This window comes from Oryctolagus cuniculus, chromosome 4, assembly GCF_051225735.1.
Source record: "Oryctolagus cuniculus isolate XC-2025 breed Fujian yellow rabbit chromosome 4, ASM5122573v1, whole genome shotgun sequence".
NCBI classification, from domain to species: Eukaryota; Metazoa; Chordata; class Mammalia; order Lagomorpha; family Leporidae; genus Oryctolagus; species Oryctolagus cuniculus.
This window is the reverse complement of record NC_142870.1, coordinates 19,361,997-19,376,008: the sequence shown is the minus strand read 5'-3', so window position 1 is coordinate 19,376,008 and position 14,012 is coordinate 19,361,997. Positions and strand designations below refer to the sequence as shown.

Genomic DNA, 14,012 nt, shown 5'->3' with positions numbered 1-14,012 from the left:
TGAAAGATTTTGAAAGTTATTCAATACTATTATGTGCTGTTTCTTGATCCTTTAGGTAAAAGCTTAATTAGTGACTTTGGGAAGGAAATGAAAAGTAATCAAGCATATTACGTTTTTGAAGAATTAGTCTTTTTGCGCAGAAACATTTCCGCCATAAGGTTCATTATGTTTCTTGCATTATTTAGCTCCCAAAACAATGCACTTACTGCAAATATAACATGCTGCTGTTATATCTGTCAGTATAAAGCCATTATAAAGTTATGGAAACATGTTTCTATGCCTGAAATAAAAACCTCAACCCCCAAAAAACACATGACCTCACATTTAAATTTTATTCAAAGTTTGAACTTACAGAAGTATAAAATATTTCATAAAATATTTCAAAAATCTAATAAAATATTTTAGTTTTATGAATGTTTATAAAATATTTTAAATTTTAATTTTAATTAAAGTTTTTTGATCAAGCAACTATGTATCCAGAATGTTATCTGTGGAGCACTGTTCCCTGCTTTCTCTCTAATTAATTTTCTCCAATTAAAATCGTTATTTGATTTTCCTCTATTCTTCTCTTGGGTATGGGATGACCCAGGAAAAAATGGGGAGATGTGAAGAATGAAAAATAGTTTTATCTGATATCCTAGTCCCAACGTCTTCATACTAACATTATTCTTGGCATGTTAGGAAGACCGGAAATTGCAAATTGCTTTTGTAATGAGTAAAGGCTCCATATTCCAGGGTGGAATTTGAGACCACTTCCCTAGTTATTGATATATGACTAAATCAGGGCTTGTCATGAACTGTGTTTGTCATTCATTCAACATGTTGCAAAAGGCTCTCAACATGGCAGGCCCAGTCTTACATCCTTTAGATAGAGTGACAACAAAAATAACACAGATTTCTGATTGGGAAATTAATATTCCAGAAGGAGGAGGTGAACAATAGGCATAATGATTAGGTAAGTCATATGTTAACCAAGAAGACTAAAAGTACTCTGGGACAGAGAGTAGCATAAGAAAAATTGGGGTGCTGCAGGTAAGGGACATACTGCCTTTTTTTTTAAAACTAGAATATCACCTGACATGTTTTGTTTATTTATCTGAAAGGGAGAGAGAGAGAGAGAAGGCGTGTGTGTGTGCAGGCATGAGAGAGAGTGAATTGTCACCCAGTGGTTCATTCCCCAAGTGCCCTTATTAACTAGGCCTGTACCAGGCTGAAGCTGGGAACCAGTTCAATCCAGGTCTCTCACATGAGTGGCAGGGGACTCAACCCCTTGAGCCATCATTGCTGCCTCCCAGGGTCTGCATTAGCAGGAAACTGAAGTCAGGAGCTATAGCTGACGGTCAAACCCAGGCCCTCAAATTTGGATTATGCGTGTCATTCAACTGGTGTCTTAACTGCTAGGACAAATGCCTTGCCCCGCAATCTTAAAATGAGAGTTCAGGGCATGTATCATTCAGGAAGTGACCTTTGATCAAAGAGTTGAAGGAAGTCAGGGAGTCAGTACCCCAGGTAAAGCTCTAAGATGCCAGTGTGATTTGTTTGCTCATTGAAGAGCAAGGAAAAAGAGTGGTGGGGTCAGAGTGGCAAGGAGAAGGAGAGGAAAAGGAAAGGAGGCCAGAGAAACACAACAAGGATTCAATTCATGTAAGAGCCTTGAAGGCCCCGTGAAGAATTTGTATTTCACTTTGAATAGAATGAGTAGCCTATGGCTTTAGTTCTGCCTCTGGGGAAAATAGGAGCCTTCAGAAGAGTGTGAGTATAGGAGTGATCTAATGTTTACCTTTGAGGGTTAAGAATAGGTTCTGGGGTCCAAGGATGGTAACCAAGAAGCCAGTGAGCATGTTCTAACAATATGGGCGATGAGACCTCATCATGTTACTTCCACCAGGGAGGTGACAGTGGCTACTTCTCTTTGTGAGCAGTCGTTAGGCACTGTATACATTTTGCCAGTTGAGCCCAGTTTTCTGGGTAGGTTGCATGGAAGTTTGGGGGAAAGAGAGGAATCAAGGATGACTCTAAGGTCTTTGGTCTGAGCAGCTTCAAGACTAGAGAACTCATCATTGGAAATGGTGAAGGCCACAGGTAGAACAAGGTTTTGAGGAAGATCAGAAGAATAGCTTTAGTCATGCTAAATTTGGCATATTTAGTATACATGGAAATATAATATCCAACAGGCACTTGGATAAAATAAATATAAAATTCACAGAAGAGGTTTGGAATAGAGATAGATTACTTTGGTTGCCTTTAGCATATAAAAGATACAACCCTTTAAGGCCAAGGGAAACAACACAATAAGCTAGGAGACACAAGACTGCACCCCAAAGTCCTCCAACATGAAGAGATTGGAGAAGAGGAAGAACCACCAAGAGGAGCAAGAGACAGGATCATTCTTTCATTCATCTGAAATATGATCCCTGAAGCTGAAGATGATAAAGAAAAGGCTAACAAGAAGGGAAGAATGAGGGGACTGATACACAGGGCAGATTGCATGGAGAAAGCACCCTGTTCTTCCATAGGAACTGGAAGAGGGGACATGAGTATGTATATACAGGAAATTACTTTCCTGAGGGTGTGTAAATTTTAGAAATTGTCTGCATTTTATGTCAGACAGGTCATCAAAGAAGGAGGTACCTTTCTCTGAAGGGAGGAGAGAACTTCCACTTTGACCATGGCCTTGTCTAAATATGATCAGAGTCGGTGAACTCAGGGGGCTTCCATAGCCTTGGAAACTCATGACTAGAGCCTAGGGTGATTACTGATGCCATAAATAAGAGTGTCAATTTGTTAAGTCAACAACAGGAGTCACTGTGCACTTACTCCTCATGTAGGATCTCTATCCTTAATGTGCTGTACATTGAGATCTAATGCTATAACTAGTACTCAAACAGTATTTTTCACTTTGTGTTTCTATATGGGTGCAAACTGTTGAAATCTTTACTTAGTATATGCTAAACTGATCTTCTGTATATAAAGATAATTGAAAATGAATCTTGATGTGAATGGAATGGGAGAAGGAGCGGGAAAGGGGAGGGTTGTGGGTGGGAGGGAAGTTATGGGAGGGGAAGCCATTGTAATCCATAAGCTATACTTTGGAAATTTATATTCATTAAATAAAAGTTAAAAAAAAGAAATTGTCTGCATTTTATGTTAAATTATACATGCACAGATTGACTTAGAAAGCCCTACTGAAGACATGCAATGCAAAATGAACTGTTTTATGAAATCACATGTACAGAATATATTTATATGTGAAAATTCTAGCATATTGTCAACAAATACTTGTAAAATTATTCATATATTATCTCTGTTCTTTGTGGAGAACTTTGTTATAAAACTATTTTCTTTGCAAAATAAAAGCATATAAAAACATTCTTCAATACTTTTTCTGAAGGCATATATACCTACTGAATCTGATGTCAGTTTATTGAGACATATAACTTACACTTTCTCTGTAATTACTAGTCAGAACTCACTGACAGAGACAGTGGGTGTGAATTATCTATTTGTCTTAACTCTGGTAGAATGGCAACTTTAGTCAATGAGACAACTATGGAAAATATGTCTGCAAATATGAGATGGATTTTATTACCTGTGTCTAAGAAATCTATTCAAAGCTACAGCTTCAGCCTACATGCATTTAGAAATATCCTAGAAAACCACAGATTATTTAAGAGAGAACAGCTAATGTTTCTTTCTCTCCTTAAGGAGTAGCATATACCTAACCAACCTGACACCTCCCTCAGGAGGAAACATCTGCTTACCAGGATAGGAGGAGATGGTGTTGATGTGAGTGGTCCTGATGACACCCACCCGGGGACCTCGGTTGTTCTTCATGCACATGCAGATGCAAATGGCAATTCCGGCAATAACCCCCATGATAAATACGATCCCAAACACGATGCCGGCAATTGCAGTGCCTCTAGAAAGGAGAAGCAGAAGTACAGTTATGATTATTTTCTTATACATTTTAGACCTCTAGCTTATCTTAAAAATTATTTGAGATGCAAAGAGACACAGAAAATGGGAGAGAGAGAGAGAGAGAGAGAGAGAAGGACCTACTATCCATTGGTTCCCTCCACAAATGTCCGCAATAGTCAGACTGAGCCAGGCCAAAGCCAGAAGCCATGAATTCAATCCAGGTTTGCCATGTGGGTACTCAAGTGCTTGAGCCATCACCTGGTCCCTCCCAGGGTGCCCATTAGTAGGAAACTGAGATCATGAGCTGGAGCCAGGCATTCCAATACTGGATGTGGGTGCACCAAGAAGCATCTGAACCACTTGGTCAAATGTCTGTCTCAAAGCACATTTAGTTAATCAAAGTCTCATAATGATTCTTGAGTGTTTCAAACACAGCTTCGTCACTGTAAGACAAGGGCTTCTTTACAAACGTTGTTAAGGATGAAATTTAACAATCAACAGCATTCCCTGAATCGGTCAAGCGAATCTCCTGGATTTCAATAGACAGTTGTAAACCTTTAGATATTCCTCTTCCAGCACAGTTATCCAATGCTTCGCTCAGATTCTGGTTTCAAAAACTCACGTATTTATATATAGAAGAATTCTCCAGATATGATGTCTAAACTAATAATTAAAAAGCCATTCTGCTGTGAGTGTAAACAGCTTTATTGGGCATAGAGCATATGTGTTTAACAAAAACAACTCAACAAATGACAAAACATTAAATAAAATTTAACATCTATTCCTTAGTAAAGCTCCGAGAATTTTTTTCTTAAAAAATAAAGACAACGAAACCAAGTGCATTGTTGTATTATCCAGAGTACAGTCATGACTAACAAGTATTCTCACTCAATTAGGAAGAAGGTAAGCAAAACCTTTATTTCTATTCATATTAGTATTTTTCTCTACAAAGGTTCAGTTAACACAGCATAACCATAAATAGAAAAAACATACTGCATGGAGCAGCCAGTATTATAATTATTGATGGGTAACATGATTTGATGGTATCCATATTTGAGCACTATTTTAAAAACTAATGAGGAAATTTTTCTCAAAAGGAAAATTTTGAACAGACGGGATCATTTGGAGCAATGCTTCCATTAAGAAATACAGCACACATGGACACCAACAACATAACGAGAATGTTCACCCATGTGTTGCTGCCAATAGCAAAATAGGAGAAATACCCTAATGTCCACAAAGGGCGACTGATAGAGATAAACAACAACAACAACAACAAAAACCCCATAGAATTATTCATGAAATGATCAAGAAAGATGGGGAGAACAACATGAACTAGGGTGAAACGCTCATGATACAGAGTTAATGTTATGAATGAAAAAGCACTAATGAGGGTAAAACTCTGACTTTCTGTATCAAAGTTATAATGTACAAGTAATGGTTATTTTGTGAATATGGGAGAATCAAGAAATTTTCACCTTCCAATTTGTGTGTTCAAGTTTTTCAACTGTTTTCTCCAGTTTGTTTTACCCTTACTGCTCAATATTATTACATCCCTTTCTAAATTTTTACATATTATCTATTTGCTTATTTAATGGTATTTGAGACTGTAACCTCTCAGATAAGCTTTGGCCTTGGTTAAATCAGTCATCAATATTTGTATTAGCTCAACAATGATGATAGCTGTTACCCTCCTTTACTCTTAAAACTTACGTAACAAATTATCATATATTCATTGCTAATCTCCATCCTATCATAATTCTTAGAAATCTTTCACACAATTAAAAGTCACTGTTTCATACTCCAGCACGGTAAAAATATTTCATCAGTTCAGTCCTGTTCCTCATGGAGCTCATCCTCTTGGGGCCCACTAACTCCGCTGGATTGCCAGAGCCCATCCTTAACATTTCTGGATAGACTGCCTTGTTTGCTGAAGCACATTCCTAATGGTTTCTTACAGATGAGTTCAAGGGGAACTGGAGTTTTTGATTCTTTGTGTGCCTGAAAAGGTTGCATTTTTACTTGATTTCTAATTCTGTGATGAACCAAGGGACTTCAAAAATTTGGATTTAAATAAGTGCTTGGGAGATGAGTGTGCAAGGGTACACCTTGAGAGGTTAATTCCACAGAAGAGGATGCTTGAAGTCAGTCCCCATATGGCTTTTCCTTTGCCTCCACTACAAGGCTCTCCATTTTCATTTTTTTTTTTCGACAGGCAGAGTGGACAGTGAGAGAGAGAGACAGAGAGAAAGGTCTTCCTTTGCCATTGGTTCACCCTCCAATGGCCGCTGCGGCCGGCGGCCGGCGCACCGCACTGATCCAAAGCCAGGAGCCAGGTGCTTCTCCTGGTCTCCCATGTGGGTGCAGGGCCCAAGCACTTGGGCCATCCTCCACTGCACTCCTGGACCACAGCAGAGAGCTGGCCTGGAAGAGGGGCAATCGGGACAGAATCTGGCGCCCCGACCGGGATTAGAACCCGGTGTGCCGGCGCCACAGGCAGAGGATTAGCCTAGTGAGCCACCGCGCCGGCATTTTCATTCTTGAGGTGCGTAAGCCTCACTGCCAGTTTCCTGGATCTGGGAGTTTTATTGTTAGAAATAGGAACTTTCACAAAAGCCTCATGCTTTCACCTCACTGATCCAGTCTCTCCCTCTGCAGTGCCCACTGGCTTTCAGGTTTATGTGTGGCAGCTGACATACGGAAGTCACAAGAAACAAATCTTTGGGGTCTGGAAGCATGGTCTCTGAAGCCAGACCACCTATGTTCCAACTGGAGCCCGGTAACCTCGGACAAGTTGCTGAAGCTCCACGTGCTTCAGTTTCCTCATTTATAAATCTGTCAGCTTGGTGCTTTTCTGGTTTCCCTCCCATTTATTTTTGTTTTAATTTTATTTGTTTACTTGAAAGTCAGATTTACAGAGAGGCAGAGAGAGAGAGAGAGAGAGAGAGAGGTCTTCTATCCACTGGTTCACTCCCCAATTGGCCGCAAAGGCCGGAGCTGCATCGATCCAAAGCCAGGAGCTTCCCCTGGGTCTCCCACGAAGGTGCAGGGGCCTAAGGATTTGAGCCATGCTTTCCCAGGCCATAGCGGGGAGCTGGATCAGAAGCAGAACAGCTGGGACTCGAACTGGTGCCCACATGGGATGTTGGCACTGCAGGTGGTGGCTTTGCTTGCTATGCCACAGCGCTGGCCCCTCCCTCCCAAATTTCTAATCACGAGTCTTGTGCTCGTGGATGCATTTGCCAGAAGACTAAGTTCTCATTCTCAGTGCTGTCTGAATATCTATTCCAGGGAAGTTCTGTAATCTCTCACTCCTATCCCTTGGGCCCAGGCACTTCTCTTATGTCAGAAATGTTCAGATTCTGGAGAGAGAACAAAGAGCATACACTGTGTATAGAATGATACTCCCAGGGGCAGCAAGAGCAACAGCCTGAGAATATTGATATTTTTACAGCAAAGGTGGGAATATTGACTCTCAAGAATTGCATGAGTCCAGAAAAGAGCCCAACGTTTGTTGGGGTCCAATCTTGTCACCAATGGACCTTTATGTGTAACTCTGAAACCCCTCAACACTCTAAAAAGTGAAGGTACAGAAAATGGATTGTGAATCTGTTTTTGTTCTTTCCAGAAGATATTTTCCTTTTTTCTTAAGGTTTTTATTAAATGACTACAAATTTCATATGTACAGCTTTTAGGAATATAGTGTTTCTTCCCCCCATTCCCACTCTCCCACCCCCACATCCATCCCATCTCCTACTCCTTCTCCCATTCCGTTTTTCATTAAGATTCATTTTTAATTCATTCATATACAGAAGACCAACTCTATACTAAGTAGAGATTTCCACTGTTTGCACCCACACTGAAACACGAAGTATAAAATACTGTTTGAAGGCAGGTTTTACCATTCTCATAGTATACCTCATTAAGGACAGAGGTCCAACATGGGGAGTAAGTGCACAGTGACTCCTGTTGTTGATTTAACAATTAACACTCTTATTTTTGATGTTAGTGACCACTGATGCTCTTGACATGAGCTGCCAAGGCTATGGAAGTCTTTTGAGTCCACAAACTCCATTGGTATTTAGACAGGGCCATATGCAAAGTGGAAGTTCTTTCCTCCCTTCAGAGAAATGATATTTTCTAACTTTTCCCCACTCACTTAAAAATCATAGTGTACAGTAAAAACTCCCATAGGTTCATTTAAGAGATATCCATAGGCGTTTTCATTTTGTTATTAAATTATAAAGGCAGAATGTGAAACATATCTAGATGTTCTACTAGTAAATGAAGAATGGCAAGCTGTAGCAAATTAATAATCTTTGCAAGCAAAAAGAATTATCAAAGGAGGTAATTTGAAGGAAAGTAAAAGTAACATGACGGCATTTTTATTATAATTTTCAGATCTAAATAAGATGAAATAAGGTCTAAATACAAGGGCTTAATTTACGTCCCAGAAATAATCAATGTCCCAAATATTCAGTCATGAAATTTCCAAAGGACGTGTTACAGAAGCTGTGAAGATTTCAAATTGGGGCATATTTATATTCATTAATTCCTTTTTTGAAAAGGAGAAAGGAGAAAGTAGAAAATTAGCCACATTTTATTTCCTTATTGGCCACTCCAGCAAAAGTGCTTGCTCCTGAGGGCACTAAGGAGGTTACATCTAATGTGTTAAATGAGGTTTTCCTACTGAATCATGAATTTAGTGTCCTTGACCCTCTGATATCCATTAGCAACTGTAAATTAGTTATCTGATAGATGGAAAGTATAAAATTTATAGCATTGTTTACTTTGTTATTAATTAAATGAAACAATAAACAAAGAGTAGCCTTCCTATATATAAATACATTGATGTAGTCAACTGTTGGGATGAGGGAAGCTATTAATTTGAGAAATTTGGCATCATTAAAACTTTGAAAAAATATTAGAGAATGTGTTTTATTTAAATGAATGCCTTGTACTACTTGATAATTCCTCTATTTTGAACTTTCATTTTGAAAGAATTATAAGCATACATACAATTTTTAAAATATGAGTAGCACAAAGAGGATCTGTGTATCCTTCACCCAGTTTCCTCCAATGTTAGGTAATTATAGTACAACAACAAACTGAGAAGCTTGACTCAGAATATAATGTGTATATCATACACATACACAACATAGTATAGCCACTACAGCAAGCAAGGCGAAGAATACTCCATTACAACAGGATACCTGCCTTGCGCTACCACTTTATGATTACACTCACCTCTTATTTTCTTCATCATCAGCAACCTCTGGTACCACTAATATTTTCTCCATTTCTGTAATTTTGTCATCTCAAGAATGAAATCATATAGTATGTGTTCAATTGAGGTGGGCTTTTTCACTCAGTATAATATCCTTAGAATCTATCCTAGTTTTTGTGTGCATCAATAGGTCATTCTAAGATGAGTAGCATTTTATCATATGGATTTAACACAGTTTGTTTAATCATTATTTAAGGAATGAAATTGGATTATTTTGAGTTTGGGCTTATATAAATAAGGTACCATATCACCTTTAAAGGAGATTTCCTCAGATTGACAGCAGATTTCTCGATAGAAATCCTTCAGGCCATGAAAGAATGGAGAGATATAGTCCAAACCCTAAAAGGGAAAAAAAAAAAAAAAAAAAAACAAAACCAAAAACCTGACAACTAAGAACGCTTTACTCAGCAAAGCTCTCACACAAAAAATGAAGGTAAAAATGAAAGTGAAATACTTTCCAAGAAAAGCAAAAATTGGAAGAATTTGTTACCACCCAGCCAGCCTTACATATGATACTTAAGGCTGCACTACATGGAGAAACAAAGAAAAAAGTCAGCATCATGAAGAAGCTAGACACATATAATTTACCAAAATTGAAGCACAATGACATAGGAAACCTGAATAGACTAATATCCAAGACTGAGATTGAACGAGTGATAAACACCCTCCCAACAAAGAAAAGAACAGAACCGGATGGCTTCATTGTTGAATGCTACCAAACTTTTAAGGAAGAACTAACACCAATTCTACTTAAAATATTCAAAACAAATGAAAGAGTGGGGATTCTTCCAAACTCATTTTTGAGGCTAGCATTACCTTACTTCCAAAACAAATAAAGACACAAACAAAAAGAGAAATACAGAGCAAAATCCCTGATGAACACTGATGCAAACATTCACAACAAAATACTAGCAAATCTAACCCAAAAAAGACATAAAAATGATGCTTCACGCTGATGAAGTGGGATTTATCCCATGGATGCAGGGATGGCTCAAAATAAGAAAATCAATAAACATGATGCATTACAACAGGAAAATGAAGGATAAAAACCATTTTAATAATCTCAATAGATGTATAGAAAGCACTGATAAAATAAATCATACATTCATGATAAAAATAAAAACTTTAAAAATTGGGTAAGAAATGAATACATCTCAAGGTAATATAAGAAAAATCCACAGGCAGCATCACACTGAACAGGGAAAATCTGGAAGCATTTCCACTGAGATCTAGAACCATAATAAGATGTCTACTCTCTCTGCTATTATAAACTTATTCAATATACATATAAACTTACCTTGGGTAAGTTTAAGAATGTAAAAAACTTCTACAATGAAAATAACAAATAATAAAGAAAGTGACGACACAAAAATTGGAGAAATGCTCCATATTCATGAGTTTTAAGAATTAATATCATCGGGGGCCAGTGCTATGGCACACCAGGTTAATCCTCTGCCTGCAGTGCCGGCATCCCATATGGGTGCCAGTTCTAGTTCCAGTTGCTTCTCTTCCAGTCCAGCTCTCTGATGTGACCTGGGAAAGCAGCAGAAGATGGCACAAGTGCTTGGGCCCCTGCACCTGCATGGTAGACCAGGAAGAAGCAGCTGGCTCCTGGCTTTGGATTGACGTGGCTCTGGCCATTGCGGCCATTTTAGGAGTGAACCAATGGAAGGCAGACCTTTCTGTCTCTCTCTCTCTCTCACTGTCTGTAACTCTATCTGTTAAATAAATAAATAAATAAATCTTTAAAAAAGAAAAGAATTAATATCATCAGGGCCAGAGATGTGATGCAATGGGTTAAAGCCTGGCCTGAAATGCCATCATTCCATATGGGTGCTGGTTCTAGACTCAGCTGCACCACTTCCGATCCAGCTCCATGCTATGGCCTGGAAAGCAGTAGAAGATGGCCCAAGTCATTGGGCACCTGTACCCATGTGGGAGACCAGAAGAAGCTCCTGGCTCCTGGCTTCAGATTGGCACAGCTTTGGCCGTTTAAGCCATTTGGGGAGTGAACCATTGGATGGAAGACCTCTCTTGCTCTCTGCCTCTCCTCTCTCTGTGTAACTCTGACTTTCAATAAATAAATCAATCTTTAAAAAATTAATATCATCAAATGTACTTACTACCCAAACTGATGTAGGCAGGCACACAGGTTAAAATTGATTAGCTTTGTGAGCTTGAAGACCACGCCTTCACCACACCCCTGTGTGACCTGACCACACCTGAGAACCCACTGGTCAATCAGGTTAATTAACCACTCCCCTTTGGAAGTGTATTAAAAGCCTGGGACACGGTGTGTCTGTCCCTTCCTTTCCTTGACCTCTTGCCAGTATGGGGCTGGCTGTGGCCCTGTGCCTCCAGAGTACATGACCTTTGGGCCACCCACCCCATGCTTCCTGGCTGAGATGTTCCTCCATGTGGCTGGTTCCTAGTACTCAGTATGAACCCAGATTTACCTCTCAGATAAAGCCCTCACACTCCTATGTATCTTTTACACTGAATAAAAGCTTAAAAATGTACCATGCTGCCTCGTTCATTTATGCTGGTATTCAGAATTCTCCTCTGAATATTAGGCGAAAACCCACATGGGCTTATTAATTATGGAAATTTATTAATAAGCACACAGCAATGAAAAACAGTGAAATCCGGTCAATTGCAACAAGATGGAGGAATCTGGAAAACATCATGCTGAGTGAATTAAGCCAGTCCCAAAGGGACAAATATCATATGTTCTCCCTGATCGGCGACAACTAACTGAGCAGCAAAGGGGAAACCTGTTGAAGTGAAATGAACACTATGAGAAACAGTGACTTGATCAGCTCTTGTCCTGACTGTTGATGTACAATGTAATACTTTATCCATTTTAGTATTTTTGTTTTGTTTTGTTATAGTACTATAGGTTGAACTCTTTAATTAACACACAATTATTCTTAGGTGTTTAAATTTTAACTGAAAAGTGATCCCTGTTAAATATAAGAGTGGGAATAAGAGAGGGAGGAGATGTACAATTTGGAACATGGTCAATCAGACTTGCCCCAAATGGTGGAGTTAGAAATGTGCCAGGGGATTCCAATACAATCCCATCAAGGTGGCATGTACCAATGCCATCTCACTAGTCCAAGTGATCAATTTCAGTTCACAATTGATTACACTGATAGGACTAAGAGTCAAAGGGATCACGCAAACAAAACTAGTGTCTGCTAATACTAACTGATATAATCAAAAAGGGAGAGAACAATCCATCATGGAAAGTGGGATACACAGTAAACTCATAGAATGGCAGATGTCCTAAATAGCGCTCTGGCCTAAGAATCAGCCCTTAAGGCATTTGGATATGGCTGAAGAGCCTCTGAGAGTACTTTAGGCATGGAAAGCCAAGACACTCTGGAAAAAAAAAAAAAAAAAAGAGGACCTAAATGAAAGATCTCTGCGAGTGAGATCCCAGTGGAAAGAACGGGACCATCAAAGAGGAGGTACCTTTCTCTGAAGGGAGGAGAGAACTTCCACTTTGACTATGACCCTGTTGGAATAAGATCGAAGTCAGTGAACTCGAAAGGCTTCCATAGCCTTGGCAACTCATGACTAGAGCCTAGGGAGATTACTGATGCCATAAACAAGAGTGTCAAATTGTTAAGTCAACAACAGTAGTCACTGTCTACTTACTTCTCATGTGGATCTGTCCTTAGTGTGTTGTCCAATGTGAAGTAATGCTATAACTAGTACTGAAACAGTATTTTACACTTTGTGTTTCTGTGTGGGTGCAAACTGATGAAATCATTACTTAATATATACTAAATCAATCCTCTGTATATAAAGATAATTGAAAATGAATCTTGATGTGAATGGAATGGGAGAGGGAGTGGGAGATGGGAGGGGTGTGAGTGGGAGGGAAATTATGGGGGGGGGGAGCCATTGTAATCCATAAACTCTACTTTGGAAATTATATTTACTAAATAAAAAAAAGATTAAAAAAAAGAAACCCCAGAAATTAACATGCATCTACAACCAACTAATCTTTGACAAATGAGCTAAAATCACTCCTTGGGGAAAGAACAGTAACTTCAACAAATTATTTTAGAAAAACTGAATTTGCACATGCAGAAGTTTGAAACAAGACCCCTACTTTACATCCCATACAAAAGTCAGCACATAAGAGATCAAGGATCTAAATGTAACCTGAAACTATCAATTTCTAAAGGAAAACATGGGAAATTCTGCAAGGCACTGATTTAAGCAAAGACTTCTTGGATAAGATCTCAGAATCACAGGAAATAAAAGCAAACAATAGAAAAATGGGAATGTCAAAGCTTCTGTAGAGCAAAGGAAACAATTAACAATGTGATAGGCATTTTCTTTTGTGGATTGTGTTTTTGGTGTCATGTCTAAGAACTCTTCACCAATCACTAGGTACTAAAGATTTTCTCTTATGTTTCCTTCTAGAAGACTATTTACAGTTTTACATTTGATATTTACACCTATGATCCATTTGGTTTAATTTTCTTATAATGGCCAGGTTAATTTTTTTTCTCATGGATATGCAGGTACTCTAGTGCCACTTATCATTGCATTACTTTCTCATCTTAGTAAGAAATTATCTGGCCAAGTTTGTAGGGAATGATTTCTACGTTCTATATATTTTGCTTTGTTACTGAAGGTGGTTTACAAATGTTGAATCAATTCTATTGATTAGTGAAGATTACCAGTTCTCCTATATCCTTAGTGGTTTTCCCATTGTTGTTCAATCAACTGTTGAGAGAGGGGTGATCGAATCTCCAATTATAATTGTGGATTTGGCTATTGCTCCTTT

At 38.7% G+C, this 14,012-nt stretch overlaps 1 protein-coding gene across 2 annotated transcripts in view; it reads right to left on the bottom strand.

The window, feature by feature from the left end:
* CYYR1 (cysteine and tyrosine rich 1) overlaps positions 1–14,012 on the bottom strand; it is a 136,683-nt gene that overhangs the window by 36,105 nt on the left and 86,566 nt on the right. For both annotated transcript variants that reach the window (XM_002716774.6, XM_089330614.1), the window contains exon 3: positions 3,762–3,919. In XM_002716774.6, coding sequence (XP_002716820.3) covers positions 3,762–3,919 — 158 coding nt within the window. The remainder of the gene's footprint in view (positions 1–3,761; positions 3,920–14,012) is intronic.